Genomic DNA, 19,906 nt, shown 5'->3' with positions numbered 1-19,906 from the left:
ATGGAAATATCCATTTTGACCATCTCTGAATTCATTTTGACTAGCTTAACATGACGTCTGTACATACATACGTATGAAACTTGCATAACTCAAAAATGATTAGCCATAGGTTGTTGAAATTTTGGATTTAGGACTGTTGTAAGATCTAGTTGTGCAACTCCCCTTTTGATTGTAATCGACTGGTCCAAAAGTGTCCAAAAAAGCACAAAATCCAGAAAATGTAGATTTCGGACTTTTTCTTAACTGCAGTAATAAGCCCTCATTGAGAGCTTTTCAATATATGTGATACATATTTTCATTAGTTCCAGAGTTATAGCCAAAAGAAATTTTAATTAATGAAATATTTGGATCTTACAAGGGGAAGGCAAATCTGTTCGAATCAGACTTAATTTCTGATTGTTTTTTTAATTTAAATATACTGATTTATTAATAATTATTAAACTCAGATTGTAAAAAAAATTTACAATAAATAATAATTCAGTAATAGCAATAAAAAAGAAAATATGAAAAAAATCAGAAATTATTACTGAAATAAAATCATATGTACTTATGTACTTTTAAAAATGTGTATATGTAATTTAATAGAAATACAAGGAAGTCATTTGGTGTCCACATCAGATTTGGTGAAACATCTGATTATTCAGTATTAATTGAAAATCATAATTTAGAATCATACTGTTTTTATTTATGTATTTACTTCAGTCTACTTTATAATAAATATTGCTATAAAATTTCGTAACCTTTTCCTGTTTCATTTTGTTGATGGTTGCATCATAATAATTTAAAAAAACATAGTATTAGATATATATAAGAATTAAATTTATTTAAAAAGTAAGAAAGGAACTTTTATTCTAAACTAATATTTCAGGTAAGGTTGTTGAATTAATAATTGTATAAATATTTGATGTTAATAAAAACTAATATTTTAGCAATTGTGTAACTGTCCACTTTATTAAACAATTGGAGGATTGTATCTCACTTTCAAATGAAATAAGTATAAATTAAGTGCAGCAAAAAATGTATATATGCAATCTAATAGGCGTACAACAAAGTTATGTGGTGTCCACTTCAGATTTTTTATTAAATCTTCTCACTGAGTATTTCATTCTCTCTGAGAATTAGTCATAGGTTTTAATGCTTTATAAATGAACTGTACTGTGTTTCCCTGAATTTTTATACAACTTATAGTCGTGTGTATCGAGCTGTTCTAGCAAGGCGCCTTTTCTTCTACTTACAGCCATATCCCCTCCACAAGTGCCTTGGTATTTTGGTATAACTGCTCAGCTATACATATATAACATCTTGTTGAACAACTATAACTTGTTTTGTTAAAAATACAACTTGAAATGCAAAGTATACAATTTTTAATTAGGCACACAAAATATTCATAAAATTAAAATGTGCAGATGATATTTTTTAAAAATGCAACAATTTTATCTTAATTTTAGTTTAAAAAAATATTTCCTCCAAAATAATATCAAATCAAAAAATGGCTACTTATACAGATATGTGATTATTAAATGTTAATATAATGTGGAGAGGTAGTTACAGCAGTATTTAGATTCCAGGGTAGTTAAGGATGTTCAATAAGCCATTAGTAAAAATTCCCTCGCATCTGAAATTGTCCAACAAATTGTGGAATCAATTATAATACATATTTTCAATTAAAATGTATGTATGTATGTGTATATATATATATATATATATATATATGTGTGTGTGTGTGTGTGTGTGTGTGTGTGTGTGTGTTAAAGATAAAAAAAACACCAATACAGTTGTTCTCATTTTACACGTATTTTACACGTAAATGTGAGATGAAAATAATTTTAATGAAATTTATTTGAAAAAAATTGGGTTATTTTTTTATCCATAAAGAAATTTTATTTATAATAGTTTTTATTTTGTTTTATCTACAGAATTTATAATTATAATAAACATTATTCCCTGAATTCATTTAACAAATATAATTTAAACAATAAATCATGTAAGTTGCTTAGATAAACTTTAATTAGAAATGGTAAATCCTTTTTATTACAAGTAGTTGTTTACAATCATTAATAACTGGACTGTTATTTTGTATGAGTCATCATAAGGAGGTCATGTTTTCAGTGTATTTGTTTTTCATTAAAAACAAAATTTTTGTACCTTCATTATTGACTGAGGAGAGCAAGTCCTGCTTTAATTGATCTTTTGACTTTTTATCATTGTGTGTTTGTGATAAGTAATGATGAAATATGTTTTCTAATTTTTATGAAATTGTGTAGTAAGGTTTCCTTACCATTAGGTGGAGCAAAGATATCAAATGGATGAACAAAAAAATTTTTGTTTTAAAATTTTAGCTGCTATTTTTTTTAGATAGATGATGAAAGTTGCAGTGGAAGGAAATTTCTGTTACCAAATAGACAATAATATATAGTCTTCCTTCCACTTGTCATCATCACCACTTCCAGTTTGCTTTATATAATCCACACACTTTTTATACATTCTAAAGCCTGTACAGTTTTTTTTTTTTATAAACATTTACCTACTACATCACAGCATTGTGGATTTTTTTTTTTACACTATTTAATACTTAATCATACATTGTCTTTTAATAATATTATTATAAATAATATCTAAAAACTTGTATAATAATAAGTCTTTATTTCTAAAAAGAACAGCAAAACATAAAAAAGTCTTATTCACTTCTAATAACAAAAAACTAATAAACAAAAAAAAAACAAAAATACAGACTTCTTTTGGAAAAAGCCAGGTCATTTTAGTATATGGAGCTCTCCCATCCCATTCTAAAGCATTTGCTCCCTTGTCAAACAATGTCTTTGCTTGAACAAGTTGTATAGTAAACATTACTGGTCCACATTGAAAGGATATCTGACTAGAAATTTTTTATTATAAGTGCTTTTAAAAGTTAAACATCTGAAGCAACCCGCATGAAGAATATCTGATAAAATGGATCTTTCCATCCACATACGAACATGTTTTTTTTATCCAAATACATAATTTTCTTAAGGGTTATAAAATTATTATTTCTTTAATGAACTTATTTTATTTACCAATTTTCAACATCTTATTAATCATTTAATGATTACATACAGCTTAAAACAGTAAATTAATGTCTCTGAGAGATTGTTCTCTAAAAGGCAATAAAGGCCATTTTAGACACTTCCTGAATGCAACAGATAGTTAAATTTGTTATGTAAATGTTTGTGTGTGACATTTTAAACATATATTGTTATATTTTACATACCTGTTTATTCTCTTGTTGACTAAATAAACATATCTAGTCCAAACATGATATCTATTGTTTATGCTACAAAGTAAATATTAGCACATTATATAAATTCTTTTTACTAACAAAATTAAACTAGTTATACCTTTTAAAATATTTAGTAATAACTTTCAGAGCAAATTTTGCCCAGACATCAGAAACTGGATTCTGCCCCTGATATGCAGGACGAAGAATAGGATTAGGTGGACATGGCTGTCGTTCATTGTAAGGAATAGCAGTAAATGATTCCAGTGCATGACAAAACACATCAAACCTGTAGTAGTAAAAGAGAACAATTTTTTTTATATATAAAATAATTTCATTTGATAAATATAATTTTTAATTATCATATTAAATAAAAATAATTTAACAAATTTTATTCTATTATTAAATTAATTAACAATACCTGGATGATATCTTAGCCAACCTGTAAAAAGGTTTATGGTGCCCTCTCTATATATTTTTTGTTAGTATCATAATTTCCTCAATTTAAAGTCATACCTTGTATCACCAAGTGCTGATCATGGATTTAATTTTATGTAGGTATATATGCTTTTTTAATTTTATGTAAAATCTTGTGAGAAAATTGTTTATGGATTCAGTAAGTTTTAACATTATTAACTCATACAGAAGAAATGCATAATACTGAATCTTGTACTACATGTAGCAGAACAAATCAATATTTTTCTAATTTGAACATAAGTTCAAATTTCCAAGAAAAAATAATTCTATAATACTTTGCATTTTCAAGTAGGTCAAAAATTCAGCCAACACTAACGCAGTAAAAAATGAAATAAAAATTATTTTATACATTACTCTATAACTTTATATTCCAACCTTTTTTTAATCTTCCAACTTATAATTTTAACAGCACCCTAATTTCTCTTTACCAATTTACATCTTATTAATAATTTAATGATTACATACAGCATAAAACAGTAAATTAATGTCCCTGAGAGATTGTTTCCTAAAAGGCAATAAAGGTCATTTTAGATACTTCCTGAATGCAACAGATAGTAAATTTGATATTTAAATGTTTGTTTGTGACATTTTAAATATGTATTGTTGCATTTTACATATCTGTTTATTCTCTTGTTGACTAAATACAACATATCTAGTCCAAACATGATGTCTATTGTTTATGCTACAAAGTAAATATTTTGGTGAAAAAAATTTCAAGAATTAATATTTCCTATGAGAAAGAAAATAATCCAAAAATTTACTGATTCCATTCATTACTGAAGTATCAATACCTTGTTGTCAAGGTATTCTATCATGTATGATAAGAGAATTAACTGTATTAATTTTTTTTAAAGATATTCAGACACATATTCAAACTTGTGTTTGAATATGAAAGAAGATAGATTTGAATCATTTTTACAAAAACTTTATATTTTCAAGAAGTAATATTTTTATATAGATAAGTTATGTAAAATATATCAAAATAAGTGATCATTCTTTTTTTTTTTTTTACAAAAAAGATTATTTATGAGTAAGTATGACTTTATGGTCCGCACTACTTTGTGCATTATATTTTCATTTGATAATTTGCCTACTACAGCAAGTTTCTGTTTCATTCAATATAAGACATTTTTACTAATTCTACATGAAACTCTATTTCACATATATTATATTCTATTTCTACATGAAACTTTATTTGCCTATCTGTAATAGGCAAATTATTTATTTAAAATTTATTAATTTATCTATTTTTATAAATGTTTATTTTAATAAATAATTTGCCTACTACAAATTATTTACTTTTATAGTTAATTTAATGCATAATTTGTATGACTGTATTGTAACATTGTATTATAACAAATAATTCATTATTTAATTTCTATAATCATCTAGCAGTGTTACTTATAAACATGGGAAAAATTAGATGCAAACATTTACTTTCAGCTGATACCAATCTTGTCACCTCTGCTAATGTCAGATTGCATGAAAGTTTGTGTACACTCGTTGGACCAATATTTGTCCTTTCTTTAACTTCAGGTTGCTTGAGCTCCATTTTAAATGTGCAGAATGCAGAGCAATCTAAATTACCTGAGTAAAAAGCACTTTTCCACGGGTGCATTTCTAATTTAGAGCCTCAACTTCTTGAAGTTAAAAAAGTACTGAAGCAGTGTTAGTGGGAGAACTTGTCTAATCTGATTATGTATGAAATTCAAACTATTCAAATGAAAAGATAAAAGTGAAAATTAATAATTCATTAAAAAACTCTTGGCATAGTTGGATAAACTTATATTTTTTTGATCCTTCAATCACTTTCAGTGGACTGGTCAAGTATGATCAAAGTTTTGTGTGTTTTCGATTGAAAATAAATCGCGTAACGATGTAGGTTACTTGTTTGATTCTATTTTTTCTACAGGGATCCCATTTGAATACATATTGTTTTTATCTTACAACGAATTCTATAGGATGAATTCAGTAAGATACAAAACATTATTAAGAATACTATTTAAAAATAATTAGTGATACATTTTGTTCATTATATCTCTTTTGTTGAGATTTAGTATATGCATGGTTTGCAAAAAACATTAGCTCAACAAACAAATATCTTTAGGCATAGAATTGTTTGTAGAAAAAATTGTCTTATATTGAAATATAAAAGAAACTTCATATAGTAGGAAAACGATTGAACAAAAAATTAAGCTTGACAGAATGTGTTTTGATTTCATTTTTTGCGTAGATTGAAGATGGAATTGTCCATAGAGTTCCATGTAGATAAAGTTATACTTGTTCCTAAATAATCTTTTTTGTATAAAAAAGAATGATCACTAATCTTGAAAATAAATTTGAAGATAAATTTCTGTTTCAAAAAGGCATAGTTATATATGTGAATAGCGTTCAATATAAATATTAAATAAACATGAAAAGTACTTGTTGTGATGTGTTTTACATACATATATGCCTACATATAAAATTTTGAGGTTCAAAAATCTCCAAACTATTACATCAGTTTGAAATTTAGACATGTATATTAAAGTTTTATGTAAATTGGTTGAATCATTCCTGAGTCATTCTTGACCAATCAGTATCAGCTGATCTCGGTCGGACCACTTCTTAAGTCTGAATACGCTTAGTTACTGTGAGACTTAAATTTGCTCCAATAAAAAACAAGAATGCTAATCGAAAAACTGTTTTGCACAAGATTACAACTTTATTCAGGATTCTTAAACACAATATTTCATAAACACATCATTCTTATTTCTTTAATACAATGAATTTGAAGGTATAGAAGGTGTCAAAAAACCCTGTTCTAAAGATAATAGAGGTATGAGGTCTGTTCATTAAATAACTGAACATTTTTAATTACGCGCCAATGGAGATATTTAGTGACATGCAGTTGGCAGCATTGTGCTCCACATAATCTCCTCTGAAACCACATGTTCTTGGATTGTTAATATCACATTTAGTTTTTGTGTTATTTTTATTTGAGTGTCATGTGTTTAAGTGTTAGTACCAAATTTTGTAATTTGTAATTTTCAGGAGCAACGACACAATGTAAAATTTTGTGTGAAATTTGGAAAAAATTTCATAGAAACGTTTCAGCTTTTGAAACAAGCTTATGGAGAAGATGGTCTGTTGTATGCAATGTTACAGATGGTTTTTACAATTTAAAAGTGGCTGTCAATCAATTGAAGAGGACCCTTGACCAGGAAGGCTTTGACTTCAACTGATGCACCCACGTTCAGAAAATCAATGATCTGGTGTGTGCAAATTGCGAATTGACTGAACTTGCAGATGAGGTTAGCATCTCAACTGGATCATGCCATGACATTTTGACTGAAAAACTTAATGTGCATTGAGTTGCAGCAAAATTTGTTCCTCATTTTATGACCGAACAGCAGAAAGAACATCGAGTGAATGTTCGTCGACAACTTCTTGAACAAGCCAATGATGATGAAACATTCCATGCAAAGGATCATAACAGAATACGAAAGCTGGTTTATGGCTATGACATTGAGACAAAAGTTCAATCATCACAATGGATTGGCAAAGGATCTCTACACCCCAAGAAATCATGTCAGTCTTGATCCAATGTCACAGTGATGCTCTCTGTTTTTTTTTTCGATTTTAATGGAATTGTGCATTTTGGATTCTTGCCTCAAGCAGAAACTGTGAACCGTGTGTACTATCAAGGCGTTTTACAATGGTTATATGAAAAAATCCACAAAATGAAACCAGACTTGTGGTGAGACAACTCATGGTTCATCACCATAACAATGCTCTCCCAAACACGGCTTTTTCAATTTGTCAGTTTTATCAGATGACTATCTTCCCTCAGCCTTTCTACTCACCAAACCTGGCTCCTTGCAATTTTTTCTTACTTCTAAAATTAAAATCAATGATGAAAGGATGCCATTTTGTAACTACTGTTGACATTAAAGCAAATTCATCATGGACTTTAAAGGCCATTTCAAATGAAGCTATCCAGGACTGCTTCATGAAGTGGAAACACCGCTGGGAAAAGTGTGTGAATAGGGGAGGGGAGTAGGACAAGAACTAATAATCTATAAAATTAATAATAAAGATTAAAAAAATAAAGTTCATTTATTATCTGAACAGATCTTGTAGCATGGTCACCTCTCTGTCAAGTTGACATACTTGCCAGAGGGGGTGCTAACGACACCCCTCAGTAAAAGGAAGTTTTTAATGGGTTAAAAAAAAATTCTATATAAAAAAGTTGTATACAAAAAAGGAATTAAAAAAAAAAAAATTATTTTGTTCAATACACTGATTTTAATGCTGATAAGGAAATATAACTTGACTACTGTTAAATTATTATGCATTATAGCCACAAAAACAGTTGTTCAAAAAAAAAAAATAATAATAATAAACCATTTATGAAGTTAGAATCAATGTCAATAGAGGAAAATATATTTGAATATATGACATTTTGCTTTCAGACAATGTTTAATGCTAGGTGTATGATGGTAAGTGTTAAAATTTTCAGGACAGTTTCACTATCAAGATTACTGGATGGGTTGGTCTTTTACATTTTCATAACAGTTTTTTAGTGATATACAACTACTTTAAAACATATGCATTTTAACATTTTCTATGTTAGTAATACTTGCAGATTAAGAAAGAAATATAAATTTTCCATAGATAACTAAAAGGTGAATGGTGGTCTATCACTTGCAGTTCTTTTTACATTTAAGTGTACTCTAAAAAGTTTAGATTACATTCTTAACTTCTTATCTTCAAGAAATGGAATATCAAGATTAAACCAGAAAAATATAAGATTTTCAAAATTCAGAGTTCTTTCAGAATCTTAATATTTAATTAGTAATAACCTTTAATTGTTAAAATTAGTATTATCTTATAAATTCCTTTTCATAAAAATTAAAACTAATTTCAGATTATTCAAAATAAATTCATATTTATTAAAATGGATATTTTTTATTTCAGATTTAGTACAATAAACCAAAGTGACTCATATAGTGAACATACCCACTGTAAGTGCAAACTCTTTCAGGCATTGAAAGGGTATGCAATGGATCTACCAGTCCCAATGTTGGTCTGAGAGCTCTGTTTGCTATTCCAGTTTTAGCTTTAAGGGGTTCATAATCAAATATACTGACTCCTGTAGTTTCACTTCCTGTCCCAGATGTAGTAGGAACTGCAAATCCAATTCAATACTGTATTATTTTCAGATACATTTTTCTAATTAAAATAATTTTACTTAATCCAAAATAATTTATAATCAGAGTTTCCTTTTATTGAAAAATAATCATACAAACAATTAATTATGTTAGTTAAGTTCTGAAAAACTGAAAGCAGCAAATATCATTCAGTTTATAAAAAGTTGACAACAAAGTTGTAGGACTTTTCTACCATGCAGTTTTTTCTGATGCAAGGCTTACACACAACACTTAATTTAAAATATTTATAATTTTATTTAAATATAATATTTTTTTGTTTATTTAATTCAATGATTCTAACTGAAGTGCACATGCATACCGTGTTTCATTCATGTGGATGTGGCAGTACTAGCAGTCACTTTAAATACTTTTTTACATTTTAAGTATTATTCATTTATTTAATTTTACATCAGTGCTCCTTGTGGTGAGAGGGGGTACTAATGAAACATTATATCCACTTAGCCACTAGCTTAATTAGAGAATTTTTTATGGGTGGGGGTGTGATTTTGCAAAAACATTTTTGGAAGCATTATTATTATTTAATTGTTAACAAATGTACCTAAGAAAAATATGACCTTAATTAAGAAAAATCTTGAGGTACTAAGGGTGACTTTACAGACTCACCCCCTTGATATTTTAAGCTGAAAATTTAATGGCATCAATGCCCTACATACAGAAGTAATCTGACCAAGTTTGGTCAAAATCGGTCAAGTAGTTCTGAAAATATAAGGTGATTTAGGACACGTAACCTAACACACACATGTATATATGATCATCAGGAAATTTCCATCTGGTTTTTTGAGTTCCTTAGGTGTCAAAATGTAAAGATCCAGTGAAAACTACATATACCCAAACTGGACCGATTACCATACTTTCCATTCTATAGCTATAGTGCTAAGCGGGAAAGTAAAATTTAATTTTCACTTTAAATCATTAAGCTCCATTTCATGACTAATATTACATATTTAAGTACTGATTACTTCATTTCTGGCTCTAATTAAGCCAGCATCAGACCTCAGTTTTTCACATCAGTTTGAATGTACTGTGTAAATGTCTATTTGTACTTTAAGCATGCATATTGTAAAGTTATTATCATGAAATTGTAAATGGTCAGCAAGAGTTGTTAAAACTCTTTAAGATTTAATTTCTTAAATTATATTATTCTTTTTTAAAATGAAGAAGTCGTCAGAAGGACTTCATGATTTAACTTTAAGTGGTTCATAATCAAATATTAAACTCCTGTAGTTTCTTCATGTCCCAGATGTCATATCATAAGAATATCTGACTGAAGATACAAAGAGGAAATGCAAAACAATCAACCACAAATATATCAGGAAATTGCTTCCCACAAATTAATCACAATTTTGGCTTTTTGTAAAATATTAAAAATTATGATTCCAATCTAAATACTTGGAAAATTGTTTTCAGATTTTTGCAGTCTGTATTCCAATCTTCTTCAATAATACTATAGAATATGCTTGTCCATACGTAGTCTATTATAAGGTCAACCAGGATATTTTATGTGATTAGTGTTTTTAAGTTACTGACCTTTTTTACATAGTAATAATATATAGTACATACCTTTCAAGTAGTGAGAGTACCTTTCTCAACATTTCTATTACATACAGTTCAAATCAAATCCCACAGTATAGTTTTTTGCCAAATATAGCATAATTGTACATTTCATATTGCTATTGTGTGTTGAGTTCACAACTTTTATGTGCTAGAGTAAAATTTGCATGTTGTAGTCAATATTTTTGTGTATGTCTCATGCTATGAGGTGATTACATAGATGAATTCTTATGTTATGTGTAGAATTCATTTGTGTTTTGTTTTTGTTGTATTTGTCTGTTTTAGGATAATAATTTATTGATTTGTCTAATATAATATTAAGGTATTGGGGACCTGCAATACCACTGAGGAAGAGATTGGATCATAGTTCTCAAAAATCTTAAAGCAAATTTTTAGTTATTATGAAAGTGAGTTACCATTTTTATTACTTTATAAAAAGATATAAATACCATTTTATCAAAGGTAATTTATGAATTCAGCAGGCTAACAGTAATTAAAATCACACCTAAGACCAAGACTTGAAATCTTCTTGTTTTACAAAGAAATATAACTACTTTTATTAACTTCATGATAAAATAAATGATTAAATGATAATTTATTAATAACATGTATAAAAAGATCATAAAAATTAGAATAATTTTAAAAGAAAATTTAACACATAAAAATATTTTAATTGTGAAACTGTTTTTTTTTTTTTGTATTGTAACTTGGCAGTTACAATTTTTTTCTAAAGGTTAATGAATTTTTTATGGTCATACATTCACATTGTCTACTGTATCTTTCAAAATTAACTTTTCATATATATAGAGTGCAGTAAAACAGATTAGCTAACCTATTTTAATGAATAATGTCTGTTATTTGAAACTAGTTAAATGACTATTTTATTACACAGAATATTACTATAAAATGGTATATTAGGTAATATTTAAAATATTGCTTTCTTTTCTTTCAATCAGTGTAAATGTTCAAACAAATACTTGTTTATTTTTACTTAAAAAGAAAGATTCCTTTTTGATGAAAAAAAATCCTTAAAATTCAGTATTTCTATGGATAACTAGTTCATAACTAAAAAAATTATTTTAATTACTTGATTTGAAGTAATTCAGTTTGCTTGTTAAGAATATTGAGAAGTTCAAATTAAAGAGATTCAGATTACTGGCAGTCTGTTTTAATTTTAAATTTACTCTAGGGACATTATATTATAATTAAAGCCTGTCTTATGGACAAAGTTAAAGGATTATTTTTCTATGAATATTTATTCTTTCACTACAACCATTACTTTCAGTTAATTAAAAGACAGTAAATTGTACAGCAGTTGAAAACATTGTTAGATACAGACTTTGTCCTTATGCTAATAACTTAAATTTTCACTTCAAAATACAATAATATATTTACTTTCACTTATAAGCCAGCAAAACAAAAATTTAATTTGTATTAGTAAAAAAAAAAAAAAAAACTTGAAAGATAAGCCAAATTGTATGTTTTATTTTATAGAAATGAGACGTAAAATATAAAGAAATTGTGATGTAAACGAATAATATATGCTTCCAGTTAAGAGTACAATACAAAAATAATAAAAATATCTACATTTAACGAGACACCAAGCATTATTTTTCATTTACAGAATCCTTACAATACAAATACAAACATTACTTTATAAATTGACAATTGGTGCTTTGATAGAATGAGAACTGCGTGGCTGGTCAGAGGAGTTAAGAAGAGCTATTGTACATGATTATCAAAAACATATTTTTACAACTATACTAAACTAATTTTTATAATGATGTCATCAGAGTAATATTAATAAATTCATTTGTAATTATTTCTATATTAACTATTCATATTGTTCAAACAATAGACAATTATTGCATTTCAGAACAGAGGAATGTAAGTATGAATCACTTTAAATAAACAATTTAATTTATTACAAATTAGTACAAGTCAAATCATGAATCATGCTTCTGTTAACTGAAAACAACTGCAAGTTTATTAAAATAATTTTTGTGCTAATCAAAGTGGTGATATCTTTAGAGACTTTTTTTACTGTTTAGGTAGTTTGAATATTTTTTGTGTACATTTTTGAAAACAATTTTTCATAGTTTCACGCAATAGTATTTGTGTATTTCTGTTGGATAAATTCTGATGACAGTTTTCATCTCCAAGCAATTGAAAACAAAGAATAAAATAAAAAATTGCATGTAGAAAGCAAAGATACTCCATACAATGCACTCAAATGTATGAAAGAAGACGGAAAATGATGTATGAAAATGAAGAAGGAAAATAAAAACAAGAAATCAGATGACATTGTCGCAAGCAAGTAAACAAAAAACCCACTTGCAAAATGCTGCTCGCCAGGTACAAAAGAAAGTCATTTCTCCATCAAATTGTGATAGGAGATGAAAAGTGGATATATTTTGAGAATCCTAAGCATAAAAGATCATGAGTAACTCCAGGCGAACCATCGACATCGATTTCAAGACCAAATTGCTATGGAAAGAAGACAATGCTCTGTGTTTGGTGGGATCAGAAGGATATGATCTATTATGAACTGCTAAAATCTGGTGAAACTGTTAATACTGAACGCTGCCAACAACAAATGATTGATTTGAATCAAGCACTGCGTGAAAAACAACCAGAATATCAAAAAAAGGCAACACAAAGTGATTTTGCTTCATGATAATGCACCATTACACACAGCAAAACTGGTAAGGAAAAGATTGAGGCGTTCAGTTGGGAAATACTTTCGCATGCGGCTTACTCACCAAACTTGGCTCTGTCCAAACACTATTTATTTGCATCAGTGGGATATGCACTTGCTGAGCAGCGCTTCACTTCTTATAAAAATATACAAAAATGGCTCGATGACTGGTTTGTCTCAAAAGAGCAACAGTTTTTTTGGCGTGGTATTCATAAATTGTCAGAGAAATAGGAAAAATGTATAGCTAGCAATGGACAATAATTTGAATAAAATACTTTTTATCATTTTCATACAATAAATGTGTATTTTCTATACAAAAATTCTGGTTTCATATTTACGCATCTGGTACGTATTGTACTTTGAAACAAGCATCAAATCTAATTGCAAAATAAATCCCCTTTATACTACTTTACCAGAACAGGACCATTCTGTTTTTCGACTGCCTCCTTATCACCTGGACTGGAACTTGATTGTACTCATTTGGAGAATATTAAAAAATCGGGTGGCCAGTCAAAACATAATATATAAGTTGTAAGATATAATTAGTCACATTGATGAATAATATACTGCTTCTGTAGTTGCTGATATGTAGTCAAAATGCTGCTAACATGTATTGAAATTGAAAACAACTTCTGGAGTAAGGAATGTGCAATGAACACTGAAGTTGAGGGACTGATTACCCAAATGAATGCTAAAAGTTGTGATGAGACAGAGAAGGATACTAAAGATGAAGTTCCTTCAGCCAAATTAATAGGAGCTGAAGAAATGAATTCATAAGGTCAGATAGAATTAAAAAAATCTGTTATAATATATAATTAGTGCAATGTAATGGAAAATATCTTTTTTTTATCGATTTAATTTAAATTTTAATGAAATATTTTTCTTAATCAATTTCATTTTAATAATTTATTAAATTTTAATCTGTTTTAAATTAAAATGAAATTTTAAGAAATTAAATTTTTTTCATAAATTAAATTAGCCATCTTTTTCATTAATTAAATTAACCGTAACATCATTTAATAATTACTTGAATTTTATGAGGTAAATACGATTTATAAGTATTTATACTAAAGGTTTATTTTGCATTATAAAATCCTTTAGGTTTTATGGCCTACATGGCAGTATAGACACAGTAGATAACATTTAGCAGGGTGGATAATACACAGTATACTGCTCCCCTTGTGAGGTAGGGAGCAATTGTCAAGTTATAGCAAACACCTGTATTTGGATTGCCGTAATATGTTAGTTTTTAAGTGCTGAATACATCATAACACCAAATAAACTCACTTGCGAAAAGAGGTTTTAAAGGAACAGTGATGGGTTTTCCTTTACCAATAGGAGCATTAACATAATCTAAGAATTCAGCTTCTGGATCACAACTGTAAAGATTAGCTGCCTTACAAGTATCCATTACAGATCCTCCTCCAACTGCAACGAATGCATCAAAATTTCCTTTCCTTGAATAATTTGCTGCATCTTGAAAACTGTAAATATAAGTTTAAAATCATTAATTTCACTTAACAAACGATGACACAAATTAATAAAGTAAAATGTAAATTCTTAAAAAAACAAGGAGTAGGCTGAATTTTTATTAATCAATTAATATTAATTATATTACATTATAATATAAATTATATTATTAATTTTACTAATTCTCTTCAAAAAAATTACAACAAAAAGTGTTAGTCTTATGGTATGAGTATAGAAATACAAATTTCAAGTAAAATAAAGTAACTATAAATTGTTTAGGACTTCCACCTTAAAAAAGTTTACCAGCTTATCCAGTGGAAACATTTAAGAGAGCAATGTCTATTTACATTTATTTTTTTCCAGATCATTTGGTACACACAATTTTTTTCTGAAACCTTTCATAATTTCTATAACAATAGAAATTATATTAAATTACAAAAAAAAAAATAAATAAATAAATAAAATAATAAGTGAATAAATTAAGTTGATCTAGTTAAGTGTTTTCTTAATTTTTATAATGCATAATTAACTTATTTTGTGAATAACAACATTTTAGGGTTCTAGCTAAGTTTTACAATCATAAAAACTATGGGTAGAACAGCAGTTTACCATCAGTTCTTTTACAACAAGATAGTTCCATAACAACTGAAACATCACAGGGAGTAAGATTTTTAAAAACAAAGAACATAAAGTAAGGATAAAAGCATTATTTTAGTTATGGTATGCTGCAAAACATATTACAACTGGCTAACAGATGCAATTCTTTTGTTCATTTATACACCAAATTTACCATTTTGGGAATTTTTTGATCGAAGATATTAGTAACTTTTTACTTGCCCCAGTTCATGGAAAAATTCATTAAAAATGCTGCTCATGGGGAAATTCTATTGAAGCATTGGTAAAAAAAAATGGAATCAATATTCATATTTCAATGCCTATACATTTCCCACATGTTAAGTACAAGAAACACTAGTCAAAATTTTTAAGTTCAATAAGCATTAGTCAGAATTTGTTGTTTTAATAGCAAAGATATTTTCTGAACACCCATTAGGAGGATGTCATTTGTAGGCTAAAACACCACTAATGTTTTGGTGGGCTTACTTTTTGTGTTTTTACAGAGTGGGAGTACTTTTTTTGGGGTGAAAAATGCTTTCACCCAAGGATTAAAAGAGTCCTGGAGAATTTTGAGAAACACTTTGTATTTATTAAATTTTATTAATATAAACCACCTGTAACATGCACACACACATGCGCGTGCACACACACACTTTATTTTATAAAATCAATTCTTACTTTATTGTTGTCCATATCTTCTTCTGTACTACTGCACTAATTGCACTAGACTAGAAGTAAAACTCAGCAATCCACCACAGTACAGAATCTAATAATATTTCTTATCTTATTATTACTTCTTTATTTATACATCAAAAGTGCTTTTGAGGATTTCCCTCAGCATCAGTTGATCAAAAATTAACAACTTTAATATTACACATTAAAAAATTATGCATTAAAAATTAAAATTATCCCGTATATAGTGTAAAATTTGCAATCAAAAATGAATATTAAAAATTCAATCTTAATAACAACGAACTTTTCAAGAATTCATGTAGATTACTTAAGAAAATATTGAATACAGGATATTAAAATGTAACTTTATTAAAAAACAAAACGGATTGAATAGTGAAAAAAAAATGTTAACAGCATGAAATAAATAACTAATTGTCCATAGGTTGGAAATAATAGCTGACCATTTTATTTACTACTTTTCCATCAGAGTGAATTAATCCATTTTTATAGGTTGTATATATATATACATATTGTCTATCATAAATGTATTTGTTTATTATCATATCTAACTTAATAATGACTTCATAATTTATTTTTAACACACACAAATCAACCTACAAGCAAACATGTATCAAATTTAGTTTCATTCAAAATAAATTACATTTTTAATTATTGGATAGGTACAGTTGAAACAATCTTATGCAATAAGTGTAGCAAAACAATTTTCATCAACATTATATGCAATAAATGATCATCAGCAATTATTGCTATGTAGGTATGTATGGAAAGTAAATGTTATTTTAATTTCTTTAAGATAAAAAACCAAATGTTGTTTTATGGTTTAAAAAAAAAAGATAACCAATGTAAATTGATCAAATCCATCAGATCATTTCACAAGAGGGTTTGATCATTTTTATTCTAGTCAATCAGCATGTACATGTTCATTCAAGAATTCCACATGTATGGAAATTATGAACACATTATAAATTTATCAGTACGTACCTTTCGTCTGTAGGTTCTACTCTCACTTTATTATACACTTCAAAATTAACATTATTTCTAGTCAGAGAATCCAAAGTTGTTTTAACAGGTGCCATGGAAGAAAGATTTGGATCTGTCATAACACATACTTTTTTCGCATTCATATTAACTAAATCCATTCCTATTTCTTGAGTAACTCCAGGACCATACCTAACAGTAGAGCATGCCATCTGAAAAATTATTTGAGTAACAACATTATAAAATTATGTGAATACTTTTTATATTACTCTCTGAAATTTACTTTTAGAATTTGATAAAAACATTTTATACATCCAAATATGAAATCAAAACATGACACATTTAACAATAGAGATTTCATATTTACAGACATAAATTGTTAAATCTTACTTTTAAGGACAAAAACAATGGAAATTACTAGCTCACTAACCAATAACCAAATGATCACATACATTCAAATCACACTGTACATGCTACTTGAAACCATGATAAATCACAATTTTCAAAATTTCACTTTACCTTAACCCAGATCTAAAATATCCCCATCAACATTACTTTCCAACCAAATCAAATTCTATTGTTAGAGAAAATCACTGAGAATGCCCCAACATAAAAATAAAACAAGCCTGTAACAAAAAATTTGTAAGTTTTGCAAAAGAAAGATTATTTTTAACCACAGTATAGACCATCCTTATTTGCCCTTCTACATTAATATTTTCAATCTAATACAATAATTAGTTCAACTAATTTTAGCTAATCTGTAAGTAAAAAATCTTTACATTACTTTTAAATATTTATTAAAATATATTTACATTTATAGATCAGCAAGATGGATTAATGTTTACACACTTAGAAAATAATAAAAATTTGATTCACTTTGAAGTAAATGGAAATATTTATAATATTAATTTTTTTTCATTTTTTTATTTCTAATATCACAATATTTTTACTGAATACTAAAAATACTTATTGTGATGCATTTTATATTTGTATTCTAATTTGTTAAATTATAGTCATATAGTTTTCAATTAAACAAAAAAACAATTTGATTAATGTTCTTAATGTAAAATGTAACTGTTTCTATCAAATGTATTTTAAAGCAAAATTTTTCAAACATTTTTTGATCTAGAAACTCTACATTTTAGTTAATTTTTTGTGGATTAATAACTTTTTATCATATGGATAAATTATTCACAAAATTAGTTTTTTGCATTAACTGCTTTCGATTTTTCTTTGAAGTTTAGTACTTCATAGAGATCTTGTCTTCATCAGAACATTCTTGTATAAATAAATTTTTAATTAAAAGCTGACTTCATCAATTGATGATGGATCTATAGATCTGAAAAGCTTTTTTAAAAATTTAGTAAGTTTATATTAGCTTTATGTTGTGGTGTATTCATAAATAAATTATGTTGGTTATTATTAATACATAATATATTCTAGTACATCGCATAATTTTTGTAGAAGTATTTTGTATCTGTGACTGAGAAGGCAAACATGTCTCACTATAATTTCAATACTTTAAACTGTTTTTAATATTTTTTTAATTTAAAAAAAATCTAATGAAAGTAGAGATCTCTATGAAAGTACTTAACAATGAAAGAAACACAAAGACAAAAAATTAATGATTACATTCTATTGCTAGAATGCAATTTGCATCCTATAAATGACAGTCTAGATGCTTCCTTATCAGAAGTCATAAATATGGAAAGCAAAATACTGATTACTTTAGTATAACATTAATTAGAATAAAATTAAACTCACTTAACTAAAACCAAGTAGTTTTTAAACTGGTTAATTTTTATTCAAATAATGAATGGTTTCATCATGTTCTGTTTATTTTCTAAAAGGTAGCATTTAAAAATTTTTAATATGCAATGTAGTTAAGAAATAACTAAAAACAATAGTTTGTTGATAACCATGACAAAGTGTATTAACACTTTTAAAATGTTATGAAATTTAAAACAGAATGTGAAAATTATGCTTCTAGGAAGTCTCTTCCAAGCTTTTTACAGCTCTTTCAGTGAAGTGCTAAAATAAAAACAGTAATGTGCTACCTGCAACTTCATTGATAAAGGAGCCTATAATAACTAAAAAAAAAATCTGGAAGCACAGTTTCACATACTGTGAAAGTGATACATTTTAAAATTAAAAAAAAAGAAGAGTTACTCTAATCTTCCAACGGTAAAGAATTTCAGAAATAAACCTAATGATCAACTGTCAGATTAGTTCACCTCAAAAGCATATTCCTTTGCTGGTTGTTGATCTACAGTTGAACTAGATTTCATGATAAAGTTATAATTTGGTCCAGCATGAGAATGAGATGGACACCGACACCTGAAAGTCATCAGAACAGAACGTGGAATTTTCAGTTTCCCATAATCATTTCATAAAAATTGAAAATTTTAAATGATGCACATTTAAGTATCTCTACTTTTATAAATTGTTTATCTGTATATAAAGATTGTGTCATTATATATATTTACGAAGATGATTTTTAAATTAAATATTGTATGTGTTTATTAACAACATTAAGTGTGCACTTTGGTATGCAACATGATTGGGGATTCAGCTTAATTTGTCTGTGATGCTCTCAGTAATCTCCAAACTCCAAGTGTCATATGTTGTTACATAAGAGAGACCATATTTAGTTTCATATAAATAAGTAGGATTTGTTGAAATATTTCATATCTGTAATAAAGTGATTTTATATTTAATCACTTGAGAGTCTACATTTTAATGATCTTATGTGAAGCTTTATTAATGGATTATTTCCTTTATGAGTATAATTATTTAGGATGTAGTGTAATAAATAAATTAAGGGTAATTTTTTTTTTTTTTTTTTTGAGAAGACTTATGGTCCTAACTTCACCTTTCTCTGATATATATTACAAACTTAATATAAATAACTACAAGTCTAAATTTATGAGTAAACAGGTCCTGGTCAAGACAGTAGAT

At 27.3% G+C, this 19,906-nt stretch overlaps 1 protein-coding gene across 4 annotated transcripts in view; it reads right to left on the bottom strand.

Moving 5' to 3' along the window:
- The window catches only part of T3dh (Type III alcohol dehydrogenase), a 53,130-nt gene that overhangs the window by 29,575 nt on the left and 3,649 nt on the right, over positions 1-19,906 (bottom strand). For 3 of the 4 annotated variants that reach the window (XM_075381160.1, XM_075381141.1, XM_075381151.1), the window contains exons 2-6: positions 19,183-19,285; positions 16,952-17,160; positions 14,480-14,676; positions 8,732-8,900; positions 3,375-3,542 (exon numbers count right to left, since the gene is read on the bottom strand). In XM_075381160.1, the coding sequence (XP_075237275.1) occupies positions 3,375-3,542; positions 8,732-8,900; positions 14,480-14,676; positions 16,952-17,160; positions 19,183-19,236 (797 nt within the window). In that variant the 5' untranslated portion in view covers positions 19,237-19,285. The remainder of the gene's footprint in view (positions 1-3,374; positions 3,543-8,731; positions 8,901-14,479; positions 14,677-16,951; positions 17,161-19,182; positions 19,286-19,906) is intronic. The other variant, XM_075381163.1, reaches the window with a different exon arrangement.

Source organism: Lycorma delicatula, chromosome 1 (genome assembly GCF_047948215.1).
Source record: "Lycorma delicatula isolate Av1 chromosome 1, ASM4794821v1, whole genome shotgun sequence".
NCBI classification, from domain to species: Eukaryota; Metazoa; Arthropoda; class Insecta; order Hemiptera; family Fulgoridae; genus Lycorma; species Lycorma delicatula.
The sequence above is the reverse complement of the archived record's forward strand: the minus strand, read 5'-3'. Positions and strand labels throughout refer to the sequence as shown.